The following is a 15,376-nucleotide window of genomic DNA, read 5'->3' on the forward strand; positions in this document are numbered from 1 at the left end:
TGAAACAGAATCAACGTATGCTTTATTTTCAAACTTTCACATGCAAGTCACTTCAACATTAGCATTTAAAGCCAATTAAATCTACTTATTTTTGCCCTGTATTCCCCAATTTGATAAATTCAATAGTTATACTATATAAAATGCACATTTAAGTCACCACAATCAGTTTTAAAGAAGTGTCATATCCCTTTTCATGGGGCTTAATTCACAAAGCAACAACAGTATTACCAGACAATGAGCAAAGTATTCATGTATATCAAGCTCTTTCACTGATGCATCCCGTGATCTACACACATGATGTGCCATCTGCTACAGCAGTGTTTTTCAACAGGGTTTTCTATGAACCCTTTGTTTCCCCGGGCATCCTGCCATTTTCAGGTAATTTGAAAATTGTACCAAATATTGAAGAATTTAAAATGCATCTGATCTCAGACGCGCTATTACAGAGGGTTGGGGCTCCTTTTAATGCATCTCATCTCAGACGCGCTATTACAGAGGATTGGGGCTCCTTTTAATGCATCTCATCTCAGACGCGCTATTACAGAGGGTTGGGGCTCCTTATAATGCATCTGATCTCAGACGCGCTATTACAGAGGGTCGGGGTGCTGCAGGATTTCACAATACAATTAGGGTTCCTCAGTATTATATGACAGGCCACCGAGTGAATATTAACTACAACAGCTGGGGCAGCTCACAATCAGAGTGGCGGGTACCCTAGGATTTAGGCATTACAAATCCTAGTCCATTCCGTAACAGCAATACCAGAACCCTTATTGGCAGAGCCTGCAATATTTTGTTTATTTTTACATTAAAATGTAGACGTTTGGTTAATTAGCAGTCACATAAATGAAGCCTATGTTTTTTTATTCAAACGTTGAATTACATGTACAAAGACACGGTTGCTTTTTTCCTCCCACTTCAAAGTTACCACACTAAAGGAATCCATCTTTGCGTAGTTACCCACCCAAGAAATCTACCAACTCAAATATTTTTTTTCCATAAACCATCTTACCAGCAAATAATTGAATTAATACTATCTTTAGGCTGCATTGTAAGAATTAGATTTCCAACAAAGCAGTTTTAAGTGACCATTTTTAGATGGTCTTAACCCAGTAACTGTAAAAGGGGCCTGCTCAGTTGTTTATAAGCTCCCCTGACAGCAAAAAAGGTCATATTACAGATTTATTTTTTGGCCTAATCACCCACTATGCAGGAACCACAACCCCTTAGGTGCTGGACCAGTAGGACAACGAGGAGCACTGAAGGAGTTAAACAATCTGCAAAGACTCATTACAAATCATGCACAATATTTCATTGGGGGCAGATAAAAAGATAGTGCCATTTCAATCTCTCAGCTGGTTAACAGGCTGAGCCTGGATGTGCCAAACACCTCTACTAGAATACACACTGTTCTGTAGGGTGTTTGGTCTTCGGATTCACCACTTCCAACCTGCATTTGGCAGCTGGCATTAACCACTGCATCCACACGGTCAGAATGTAGCAACATTTTTTTTTCTCAGTTTTTTTCCTTTTTTTAAACTGAAAGCCCATTTATCCCAACAGGGCTATTCATCATATATTATGGGAGGGCCTTCGTCGTCATCATCTTTGTGAAATGCAGAAATCTTCTTCCCATGGCACTGCACGTGATCTTCATTCACTTTCTCCAAAGCTTCAATCTAATCAATCAGGCAGAAAAGGAAGACGGGATTAGGAGACGGTGCAGTATAGTTGCAGGATATTTTTATAGCACATGGGAAAAGTCTCAATTAAGCACCGATTGTGGGAAACGCAGATTTGCTTATTTAATTACATGCAGGACTATATGCATACCGTGATTAAAAAAACACAACCACCTGTTTTACAGAAACTTGAACTAAATGCTTAGGCGTGCTTTATTTTTGTGTTTACACAAAGTTTACAATGCCACAATTCAAGCCAGTCTATGACAGCTGTATGTTTCTGTGACACCCATTTTAATCTACAGATCTCCATTTTGGATACAAACTGAACAAACATGCAGCCCCCACTAGCGAACATCGAAGTCTGGTACAATATTACATCCCCCCGCCCCTTGAATAAAAATAAAACGCAAATTATTCTTAAGATTTTACAGTGTATTGAGATTTCCATCTCGGTGAAGAATATCACAGGGGACAGACCAGTGCAACGGCTTTTTAACACATTTTCATGTGCTAGAAACCAGTTTCAGTTCTGTACCCTTAAAGGAAGTGGACAAATGAGATTGATTTTATAAAGTTTCTTTCTTGTGCATCTCACATGTTTTCTGTGGCACAGACCAAAACTTGTTTAACTTCCTTATATGCTTTATGTATACTTTATCCTTACCTCAGCCATGAAATCCACTTGATTATCAGAGGTGATATTCAAGCCAGACACCGCATTGAAAAGCTCTCGTTCATTAAGTGCCTCTGTTACACCGGCTTTTTGGAAGAACTTTAAAAAAATAAAAATAAAGTGGTTAACAGCACAAATTTTGCTTTTAATATTATGTCTAAGCAAAATCACTGTACTACCAGAAATCATTTCAGTGTGCAGTAACCTACATCAAACACGAGGATGAGCATACCATATGGGGGTTGTTTTATAGAAGAAGAAAAAATATCCATGCTATATTTGCATCGCCACTAGTGAGGTTGTGACAGCTCTTGGATGGCTCTGAAGGTTCCACAACATCCCGACTTATTCATTTCTGGTTAAGACCAATAATATATTACTTTAACCCTTTAGTGGAGACAATCACGAATATTCCCCTGTAATTACTTTTATTGCATCAATAAAGACAGTTAATTATTAGTTAATAGGATGTTTATTACAGTGATTGGGTTAAATAGATGCAGAACAGTTGTGTACCTGGGAGACATTCCTGCAGTCTCTGTAGAGGAACTCTAGTCCGTGCGGATGAGTAGGTTCTACAGACTGACTCACATCGATAAGCCAGACCTGCAACAACAAAGAGGTTTTTCCCTTAAGGATGGCATTTACTTTCAACTGGGCTACTTTACAAATACCCAGCACGACATTATGGGCTTTTCACATGGGGTGAAGCGGCTACATGACACTGCAGGCATTTTGTTGTCACCTGGTAAATCCAAGCCATAGAATAGCTTGAGAACTTTTTTTGTAAAGCAACAATAAAAAAAAACATCAAGTTTGTACTTCATATTTACCTTCCCATCGTGCCAGAGCATGTTGTATTCACTCAGATCAGCATGGACAAGACTGCACTGCTCATACAGCTGCTTCATCATCTGACCAAGAACAAAAGCAATAAAGTCTGCACAACCAAACATTTCATTGGCAAGTTATGCTTAAAGTAACCCATGTTACTTATGCATTTCTATACCAAGTTAAACATTTTTTTAATTTATTTTTTAAAAAGTGCCTAAAGCAGGGCAAAAAGTCTCTTTAAAAAAATGGTAGGGGGAAAAAATAAATAAATAAAAAAAGGAATGTGCATCTTACTGGAAATAAAAAGGCCACAAGGCCGCACATAGCAGGTAGTGTCCTGCTGCAAGCACTAAATACACCAGGCAAAAACAGCTGCCACATGACTGATGCAGCCTGGGAGTTTACATTTTTTGCAAAAAGTCTTATCCTTCATATTTCCTCAGTTGTTTGTACCATAGAACAGGGGTGGCCAACTCCAGTCCTCAAGGGCCATCAACTGGCAAAGTATTAGGGATATCCCCGCTTCAGCACAGGTGGCTCAGTCATTCTGACAGCCACCCTTAAAACCTGACCTGTTGGTGGCTCTTGAGGACTAGAGTTAGCCCATCCCCGCTATAGAAGATATACAGTATATGTATTGTGGTTTGAACAGCGATGTCTGTCTTGTATTCCAGGCAGACTGCTAGTGCTTAATCCTAGGATAGATAGATAGATATATATATAAAATTAGACTAAAAAATAAATAAACGAAACCCCTTTAAAATAAATGTAATATTTGATAAAAGAAGAGCAAACTTACAGAAAGGACCTCGTAATAAGCCTGCTTTGAATCCTCAGAACCAAGCTTTGCTTCCTTCAGTGTAGGGGCAGGGACTTGATCCTTTCCAATAAAGGACATGACCAAAACGTGCTTCTTCAAAATGACAACTTCTGGGCAAGGGATGCCCGCTTTGTGCAGTCTAGTCACAAGAGTAGGTTTCCATTAAAAGTACATATTTTGATCCAGGATAGAAATTGTTTGTTCAGACTGGCAGATCAGTACTCCAAATATTCTCATGGTAGAGTAACAAAAAAAAAGTGTTTGGTAGGTGAGGCCAAGCACTATCACAGGCCTTTTAATGTCCAAGTTACAAGGTCTAGGTTACCAGTACTACCCATGGGTGTGCGCCAGTACGCAGGTAGGAGCTGGGCTTGCAACAAGCTTGTTTATTAAAAACACACAAACCTTTAATCTCTAAGCCAGGCATCGAACAATGTTATACAGTCAAGGTTAGAGAAATGGGAGTGCAGAATAAAACAAATACATTCAAATGCTTTAGCGGCCAACACATCATTGCCACATCTGCAAATATTAGACAGGAGGTGGAGTTCGAGTAAAAGCTACTCAAACCAGTAAAAGGTGCTTGGATAAAAGGATTACCGCCCTGCCGGTTTGCATACCTTTTCAGATTGTGCATCTCCTTTTCTGCCCACATACGGATTATTTTGCGTGGATTCAGCTTGCTGAAACGATTCTTGAATCTGTAATCATCTTTGATATATTTATCTCTGTTCTTAAACTCATTTAGAGTTGTTTTGAAGACCTTTATGGCACACTCAGGAGGCATTTCTTTATCTTCCATACTAAGAATAAAGCAAAGGAAAGAAACGTTGAGTCAATAGCAACACGTCTCTAATATTTATCAGAATGAAAATATTCTTTACAGCCGCCAAGCTATAGAAACATTTTATTTAAGAAGCCGCAATATCATCGGTTGGGGCTTCCTACTGGACTGCCATATAAAGCCCCTGTAATATCAGAACCCCCCAGAGCTGAAAATAGCAAGGCTCATTCCAGAGGCCTCCACCAAGAGGGGGAGGGGGAAATTGTTAATAGGAGCGTAACTTAATTTACCTTCCTCCATTCGCATGAAACACAACAGACTCCTTTCCAGTGCTCACGCAGCCATTGATGCTTTCCAGAACCCCTGAATTCACCATTTTATACAGCAGCAATCTGGTTTTGGGATCTACTACTTTCTCCTATAACACATCAATGAGAGGGGGGGAATTTTTTTTAAAAAAAAAGTGTTAAAGTGCTGACTGGAAATAGAACAATAAAGCCAAAAACATTGCATAACTAACTCAACTGGCATCATTAAATGAAGTTACTCTACACAAAAAAAAAAAATTATATACACACGTGCGCGCGTGTGTATATAGATATATCTATATACACACACACACACACACACACACACACGCACACTAAAATATAAATATTTAAAGCATGTAAACATTGGAATAATAATGCATGACCATGATCTCTACATAATTGAAATGTTAGCTCTACACTTCTAGGTAGCAGTCCTGTTGCAATGTGGTTCTGTGGTCATAGGATTCACACTTTTCAGACACCTCCAAAAAACATCCCCCAAAAAACCTACTGACGTTTTGTTAATCGCACATGGATGGATTACCCAAATATTGAGACAGAGCAGGAAAGGAGCACCCTGTGCATCTGCAAGCATAACAAGAGGTCTTCACTTACCGCAGTAGATACCTCCTTCTTGTCATGTACTCTGGCACTTCTGCGTTGCTCAGAGATGGAATGCTCCTTCAAGGCATTGAAAACCTGGTTGGACAACTTGAGGTCCATTCCAATTCCATCGCCAACCTGAAATTCTGGTGCAAACTGAGGGGAGAAAGAAATTGTATGTAGTCTATTTTAGATGAGCGTTCTAAAGAGACAACACACACCAACTATGTGGGGATAACAAACTAGAACAAAAAGTGCTAATTACAATACAAGATCGATTGCAAGAGACCATCATCCTTAGGCTACGCTTATAGTGACTGCGACGTCAGGCTGCGGTCGCTGGAAAAATCAAATTGAGAGGACTTCCAGCGATCGCGACCAAGACGTCGCGCTGCACTTACTATAAGCGCGTGCAACGGCGGCAATGCATTTGTTTCGATGCAGCGTTGCCATCACTATAAGCGCAGCCATGCTTAACACAAAACTGCTACTTTACCAGTTCAGTTCCATAAAAGCCAAAAAAAAATGCAAGACTAATGTATCCCAAAAACCAGTGTGTTGCAGGAAAAGGACATTTGGACCCCCATGCCTCTAGAACAGGGCTCTTCAACTAGTTTGCAAATGGGAGCCACATCAGAAAACATTAGATGCAGGGGGGGCACAGGAATATTGTAATGCAATTTTAGATACATTTGGAGACTTTAAATTATATTCAATATTTTACAAGCATTTATAAACACGTGTACCATATATTTACATTAAGAACATATACAAACTACACTGGTGTTGTTCTGCTAGTGTTCCTGGCTGCCCTGTACACATACATTGTGTTATTATTGTTAGTATTTTATTTTATTGCCCGTAGCGCCTAAGCACTTTTCTTTGTGTTATCTGTGTTTACATTACCTCAACTTACAAGTGAGTTTGTGTGAAAAGCTGCACTTAGCTGTCTAAGCAACTATAATAAAATTAGAAGGGCATCGAGTCCAATGGCCATAGCAAGCTCAGTTGAAACACCCTGCTCTAGAACATCTAGGTCAGAAGGATTCCATTGTTATATACACGTATTATTCTATCAATCACCTAAATAAAAAAGGACTATTCGTCTATGCTATAATCTTTAAGTCCCACCGATGCCCCAAGCATTCAGAAGACATGGTTGGCAAAACTGCCTATCCAGCAAAAGGCCAAGATGATCATTAACATTTGAATTTGTAGCTGGAACACTGGGAACAAAATGTAGCGTATCCTTCCACCTCAATTTGCAGCAGAAAGCTGCTTAAAATCCATCGGCAACTTTAATTTACAAATAGAAGCAAAAACAACCCATACCAATATACAATTTGGTTGTCCGAGAACCTGTCACAATACACATTCTATATACAGTACGGAAGGAAAAGGGAATACTTTATAACAACTACTGAATGGTGCTTACGTTTTCCATCCGAGCAGTGTTCTTTCTGCCGCACACAACCTCGTCATGTTTAGTTGTAATGTCTTTCCCTTTTCCTACGAATCCCTTCTTGGGGACTGGGGTGGGTTTAACTAAGGAAATAAAATTACATACATTAAAGAAAAAAATGCATTAAAATGAACAGGATACGAATCAGCCAAGACGAATCTCTTGAAGTGCATCATTTCCAGCACTGAAGATGTTAACCCATTCCCTTGCAGAAAGGCCAGCACCGCATCTTAAACTCCACCATAAAGGAACATATTAAAAAAGCGGTGCATACACGGTGCAGTTAGTAGCGTATTCGGAGATATAGCGGTCTAGGACAAGAAGCCGAATTATTATTATTTTTTTTTTTTTTAAAGTAGCAAGAAGCTGTCAGTCCGTTTTGCAGTGAGAATTTCCTGGTGATAATTCAGCACAACGTGCTATGCGGAGAGAAACACACGGGTAATAATGAATATACAGAGGTTTTGGGAGAGCAAACATACGCAGCTCCTGCAACCACATATTTTCCTTTAACTTGGGAGTGAGGCAGCGAACCTCAGAAAATTTGCACAGGAAGAGGTAAAGTGTCAGCCTGCCCCCCTCACCCACCCGGCAATAAGTAGTAACGCAGCAGTGCGTCAATAACCTCTCTGCCACAAGCAGTAAATGGCGGGGTGTGATGTCAGAAAAAACTTTTGTGTCCATTATAAAACCTCTAGTCTACCTGCTTTGTATGGATCGTGGCGGGTGTCCTGCCAGTCCACTTCATCATCGGAGCTGTCACTCTCATTACAAGGGTGCACCTTGCGATAGTTTTCAAAGGATATGGAAACTAGAAGAAACGCATACAAAAGTTAACACCTGCCGTGTAACTCTGCTCCATGCTCTTGACTCCCGTGCAATTGCTCTTCCGGTTCCTACCTTTACTGTCGCCATTGAACTTTTTCTCCTCCCGGAGAAGCTGTGCATCATATTCCCTGTCAAACTGCGTCTGCAGCATCTGAGCCAACACTTCGTCACTTGACGTATCAATGTTATCGCCACTCAGGAAAGGCCCTTCATCAGCACTAAGAACAATAGAAACGTGAGACGTGATTGGATGCATCCACAGACCAGCAACATAAAACACGGACAATAGACATGTTTTCACTTTTAAAAAAAAGACAAAATGATAACCAGTCCAGTGTTTCCATTTACCCCCCCCCCCCATGTTTTCTTGTTTCATTCTCTCCATTATTGCCTTTCAATATGTAAAAACAAAATCAGGTTGGTTTTGGGTTCCTGATAATACATTATAATATACCTTCCGTTGTTCCCAAATACAGTACAGTAACTAAAATGTAGGCATAATGGGAAATTCTTGCCCTAGGTAAGTACATATTACTAATTAGACCATTTGTAAAGAAAGTAACGCCTATCCTGGTTACTTAGCTATGCGAGCCTACTTACAGCACCTCCTGTGGAAAGGCGCGCGTTTCTTCTTCCAGCTGTAGCTCTCTGGCTAGCTCCTCACTCATGACATCTGTCAGAGAGCATTGGTTTGCAGGTCCTGTAGCTATACCCCAAGGGCTCTGAAAAAGTAATAAGCAAGTCTCAGTCATGTGGCGAGACCACAGGAAATAGCCCGGCAAAATCTCAACGCTACATTTCTTTAAACTATGAAACTAAAAAAGCGGCTCACAGTAGAATAAAGATAACATCATTGTGAGCTCTCAGCAAGGTACCATACGGATATCAGTGGTGCTTTATGAATGAGCAACCAGTGGCAGAACTACCATGTGCAACCGATATAGCGGCACTAGCGCCAACCTCCTTTAGGGGCCCATTCTCCATGCTTCAAAAAAAATAAATATATGCTGTTCTGGCATTTCTAACCCCCCGCCCCCTTCCCTGGCACTGCCTGTGGTGCAGGACCTTACCAGGCAGCAGAGATGGGAGCACAACCAGTGCTCCCAACACAATAGTTAGGTGAAACTTCTGCAGTCATCGCATGGGTGGGCTCCATCTGTCACCGCTCAACAGGTGGGCCAGTGCACATTTTTATTTTAACTTGCACCGGGACCCACAGGTGCATAGTTCCACTACTGTAAGCAGCAAATAGTACACTTGTAAATTGTAGGACTACTTAGGCTTATTTCGCCAATTAAAAAAAAAAACCCAGGTAGCAACTCCAGTTGGGAAACAAAAATGGCAGTTTAAAGCTCGAGCATCCCATGGGGTAATGGAGCTGTAGACTTAGGCCATGCTAGGCGCTTGCTGCATAGCGTGTGACATCACGTGCGCCAGCCGCAGAGATTTGTGGCCTGACCCATCCGTCGTGCGGCAAAACCAAAAAAAATGTCTGTTCTGGGATCGCGAGTACCATCTCTCTTCGTCGCACGCTTTATGGCCTGCCTCAGAGACATGGCCTTTTGGTCACGCTAAGCATGGACGTGGCCTTAGAGATACCGGCACACGTTTACATGCCAGTATCTCAGGAAGCAGTTTCCCAGAGTTGAAATTGCCACTTCTGAGAATCCACTCCTTTAAATCTGAGAAACCAATATCTGCTCCACTTTATACAACAGTGTTTTTTTGTTTTGTTTTCTTAAACAGAACTTGAAAATTGGGATTGACTATACTTTCCTCCCCTTTAGGGAAATCAAAATGGCCCCCAAATCTTCTGGGCAAAAAAAGGAAGCTGCAGTGTAATATGGGGGGGGGGGGGGGGGGGTAACATTGCAGCTTCCTATTGGATGACTGTTTAAATGTACAGGAAGTGATAACAACTATAAGTATCTTGAGAACAGGGAAGATGGGGGCGCTCCCTGGAGCTAAACACTGTTGGAATTTGTCATTAAAGTATTGAAACTGTGGGATTGCCGTATTAACAATTCAACAGGACCCTCCTCTTTGCGTCACATCGCAATCACATGACCACAACTTCCGAGAGGGCCCACAGCACCAAGTATGAGGCTGTAAGAGCGATTCATTCTACCTGTTCCAACACCAATACAGAAAAGTGTGTGTGTGTATATGTTTTTTTTTTTTTTGAAAGCCTTATTTTTTCAGGGTGGATAATCAGGGGTACCCCTAAGCCTAACACCAGAATGTTCAGCTTTGGGGACCACCGAGACACTTACCAGTGAAGTTTGTGTTTAAATCTCAGGGGAAACAAAATGGCTGCCAAACCTCAGGCCAATAGGAAGCTGCAACATTGGTTGTGTCTTCCTACTGGACGGCCATTTAAATCCCCTTAAAAAAAAAAAAATACTTGTAACTTCACGAGTAAGTATCGCAGGAACCAGGGGGTCTCCAAAGATGAAAATAGTGCCGTTCAGCATCGAAAGAATCGAGTCCCAGTCCTGTATAAAAAAATAAAAATAAAGTAGTGAAGGTGGATTACTCCTTTAAACAGAGTGCCCTAATGGCGTAATGTGTACGTCAATAATAGTGCCACCCCAGGGGCCCGTGCGCCCGACCAGAAACCGCGTCACATGATCAAAGTGCCAGAGGGTCCATGGGCAGAGGTTACACGATACTCCAGCACTGAAAGGGTTAAATACATAGTCTGTATGAAGATGTAGATATATCATAGCAGCAGAAAAGTAGATATATCATAGCAGCAGAAAACAACAATCACAAACGTACATTTTGCCTTTACAAGTTGTATTACAGAATAGAAAGGCAGAATATTGTATTGTCACCACTAGATATGAGTCACCACAATTGGAAATCCCAGTGTGTGTCCTCGGGTTATGTGAGGTAATGTGGGTATATATAACGAGTTGTGCAATGTAATGGGGACACCGCACAGGAAAAGCTGGTAGGAGGCGCTGCCAGGGAAGTTATCGCAGCAGGGCCATGAACGCGACACCTGATGGGGGAGGGATGAGTCACCAAACAAGGAGGGGACAAGATTAGTCACAGGCTGTTGGACTGAGCAAACAATCGCCCATGTCAAATGTATTCTCATTTAGAGGGGGATAGAGAAATTATATATATATATATATATATATATATATATATATATATATATATATATATATATATATATATCTAAGACATGTGAATGTGCTCACAAGTAATATTTTTATATATAAATATTACTTGTGAGCCACATTCACGTCTTAGATTATATGTTTGTGTGTATCTCTCCTCTATATCTAATATATATCTATATATATAGATATATACCATACGATACCGTTTGAAGCACGAGATCAGGAGACGGCACACTCGTAAGTTTGATCACAAGTTTTTGTATAGAAAAAGACACAAACCGACGTTTCGGTCCCCCAGTGGGACCGAAACGTCGGTTTGTGTCTTTTTCAATACAAAAACTTGTGATCAAACTTACCAGAGTGTGCTGTCTCCTGATCTCGTGCTTCAAACGGTATCGTATGGTTTATTATTGCTTTATGGGACAAGCATCCAATTTTTTCTACTTGCAAGTGGAGTGCCGGCAGCTTCTGTGGAATATATATATATATATATATATATATATATATATATATATATATATACAGTGTTCGACAAACCTATACATTTGCTCGCCCCGGGCGAGTGGATTTAACCCCCGGGCGAGTAAATATTGGCCCAAGCAGCACACGTTTGGTACTAGGTGGCGAGTAGATTTTTTGGTGATTTGTCAACCACTTATATATATATATATATATAATATAAATATATATGAGAGACAAACATATACACACACACGCGCGTGTGTGTATAGTTTGTCATATATATATATATATATATATATATATATATATACATATATATATATATATATATACACACACACACACACACATATACATATATATATATATATATATATACACACACATACACACAGACACAGCTTGGTGACTCACCGGCCGGACCGCTGCTGCTGTGATGATCCCCACTGGTTCCATCTTCTCATTCAGATAGGTGTGGGTGCTGGAGGTGGAACTGATTGTACCGCGCAGTGTGTGTGTGTGTGTGTGTGTGTAGATATATATATATATATAGTCACTATACACAGTATAGGGAGACGCGGTGTATACTCTGCGTGTGGCTCGGGATGTGCCCGGACTTGTCTGTCTCTGGCAGTCAGAGGGATGTATAAAAATATACTTTACACGCTCTCTAGATCTATTAATATAAATATATAATGATATAGTCAGTATATGTGCGTGTCTACAGGCGGATGCTCGTCCCTTGGTGCGGGTAATACGAAGGTTGCTAATCAAACAAAACCGGAATCTTCTCAATGGCGACTGCTTCTTCTAAATGCAGCTAGGGATTATATAGCATCGCGGTGCATGCTGGTGATAACTGATGTCATCTCCTCACGTGACGGTGCGTCACTATGTCACTGTCAGATTGGTTGCGGTGATTTGCCGGCTACTTTTCCAGTAAAGAATTTCCGGGAGCAGCTGGCAATTAAAGGAGCGCGCTGATTGGTCAAGGCGCATTCTATTGACTGACGTTACCCGAGAGTGAGACCCCCGCTCACTGCAGTACAGACTGATACATTACCCGAGAAACCCCACTCGCTGCAGTACAGACTGATACATTACCGAGAGACCCCACTCACTGCAGTACAGACTGATACATTACCCGAGGGACCCCACTCGCTGCAGTACAGACTGATACATTACCCGAGGGACCCCACTCGCTGCAGTACAGACTGATACATTACCCGAGAGACCCAACTCGCTGCAGTACAGACTGATACATTACCCGAGAGACCCCACTCGCTGCAGTACAGACTGATACATTACCCGAGAGACCCCACTCGCTGCAGTACAGACTGATACATTACCCGAGAGACCCCACTCGCTGCAGTACAGACTGATACATTACCCGAGAGACCCCACTCACTACAGTACAGACTGATACATTACCCGAGAGACCCCACTCACTGCAGTACAGACTGATACATTACCCGAGAGACCCCACTCACTGCAGTACAGACTGATACATTACCCGAGAGACCCCACTCACTGCAGTACAGGCTGATTCATTACCCGATAGACCCGACTCACTGCAGTACAGACTGATACATTACCCGAGAGACCCCACTCACTGCAGTACAGACTGATACATTACCCGAGGGACCCCACTCACTGCAGTACAGACTGATACATTACCCGAGGGACCCCACTCACTGCAGTACAGACTGATACATTACCCGAGAGACCCCACTCACTGCAGTACAGACTGATACATTACCCGAGAGATCCCACTCACTGCAGTACAGACTGATACATTACCCGAGAGACCCCACTCACTGCAGTACAGACTGATACATTACCTGAGAGACCCCACACACACTCACGGATGTCTTTTGTCCTCCCCTTTTCAGTCTAAAGCCCTCTCTGCCTAAATCTTCACATACCTCTGGAATTCTCTTCCCCTCCATATCACACTAGCACCCCCTCTCTCCACCTTTAAGGCCTATCTTAAAAAAACATCTCTTTAAATGAAGCATTCGGCTATCTCCCTTTTTCTATGCAAAAATGTCCGCCCCAAAATTTTGCCAACCTAGTCCCAGGCCTAATGGGAAATCTGCCGCAGAATACAAACATATACCAAATGAATATTAAATCTATGCTGGAAAATGTCCACCAGACAATGGGCACCACAATGAGGCTGTAATATAGAGATTTAGGATGTCAAAATAATCATTTTAAAGAGGGGGGGAAAGGAAGAGTGGGAAAATAAACTCACCATTGCACAGGTAGTCTTTTAATCACTACTTGTCTAAGTAAGCTTTAGAGAAGAGACTGTGGGGGAAGAGGCAAAACCATTAAAGAATAACGAGATCTATACAATTTGTCAATGGTACCACTGCGATAGAGGACATTCTAATGTATCTACTATACACCCGGTGTGCTCATAAAAGCCATAATCATTGAATGTATTGAGTGGATACCCTTGTGAAAAAGATTTGCTATTCATGTTGTGTATTAGTTCCTACGGGGAGAAGGAAATAAGCTACAGTGTACCTGGCATTTTTGGAATCAGTCCTATAATGCCAAATCTGGTAAGAGGCTGACTGGTGATTGGACCATATGCACCACTTAAAAAATAATGAACAACCAGCCCACTGGCAAAAAAAAAAGCCCAAGGCAAAAAACTTTAGCACCCAGGTAAATCTAGTAGACTCGAGTCTGATAAGTCCCTTCTGGCCGTGGTTCGAAATTCGGACTCCGACAATAAGGGGTCCAAGTGATGACTCATTACATGGCAGACCCCACTCACTGCAGTTCAGACTCATTCCCAAAGAGACTTCATTCACTAAAAGACTGTCATATTCATTAAAAGAGTCTAAATCACTGGAAGATTTTCTTATTCGATAAGAGAGAGTGCCACTTTTCAACAGTTGTTTCACTCACTTCTAATCAGCTTCACTAACTGAAAATGATTCACAAACAAGTCATTCTTAAGTTAGTGTCACACAATGGAACACAGTCTTTCACTTGAGTAAGATGGATGATCCCAGCCGGGAAAAGAAAGCGGAGCACAGCCGTGCAAAAAAACGGGTAATCTGGGGCTACAGCAGGTCTGATGAAAAAAATCTTTAATATATGTTCAACAACATGGTATAGACAGGTAAAAAACGTTCCTCTTACGCGTTTCACGCTGTAAACAGCGCTTCGACAGAGAGTATGCCATTTCACTTGAGTAAGTCTTACTCATCGGAGCAGAGACTCGCTTACTAAATGCGAGTCTGTCTCAGTAATAGGTATGCAGACTTAAACTCGCTATCTGTGAGCGTCACTCATTTGAAGCCAATTTCACATTATTGGAAGTGAATCACATTCAATAGTAGACATTTATTCCAGGTGTCCTCACTGACGGTTTTATCGCTGCTGATTAATTAGAGCAACTGGACCAAAAAATAATAATTTAAAGTGCTATGGGAAAATGAAACAACACTTGTGCTAGGCTCATAGGTGCTCTATAGCTTAGTGTTCATTTAATTATTTTTTTCTCCTTTCATTTTTCATGACTCATTTGAAGATAATGACACACCATGATTTCACAACATCCACAATTAATTGGCCAAGCAGCAATTATAATGCAACTTTACCCCCGTCAGTGGCTGTGCTACTTTGTTAGATTCCCTAAATGGGAATATATTTAGGGCCCCTTAACCCATAAACTATTTCTGTATATGCTTTTCTGTAACCAATCAATTCTCAAATAAAAAGTTGTGTTTTTTAAGTTCTTGTGTTTGCAAATAGTTG

General features: G+C 41.3%; 1 protein-coding gene across 1 annotated transcript; it reads right to left on the bottom strand.

The window, feature by feature from the left end:
• RIOK3 (RIO kinase 3) lies at nt 1–12,427 on the bottom strand. Its single transcript, XM_075585063.1, has 13 exons — nt 12,011–12,427; nt 8,601–8,722; nt 8,073–8,218; nt 7,876–7,983; nt 7,146–7,255; nt 5,723–5,866; nt 5,087–5,214; nt 4,633–4,815; nt 3,992–4,151; nt 3,192–3,272; nt 2,875–2,964; nt 2,350–2,457; nt 1–1,679 (listed from the first exon to the last, which is right to left on the bottom strand). The coding sequence occupies exons 1-13, from the start codon at nt 12,050–12,052 to the stop codon at nt 1,566–1,568; spliced, it is 1,536 nt and encodes a 511-aa protein (XP_075441178.1). The 5' UTR covers nt 12,053–12,427; the 3' UTR covers nt 1–1,565.
• Between the last annotated feature and the right edge of the window lie 2,949 nt (nt 12,428–15,376).

This window comes from Ascaphus truei, chromosome 2 (genome assembly GCF_040206685.1).
Source record: "Ascaphus truei isolate aAscTru1 chromosome 2, aAscTru1.hap1, whole genome shotgun sequence".
Taxonomy (NCBI): Eukaryota; Metazoa; Chordata; class Amphibia; order Anura; family Ascaphidae; genus Ascaphus; species Ascaphus truei.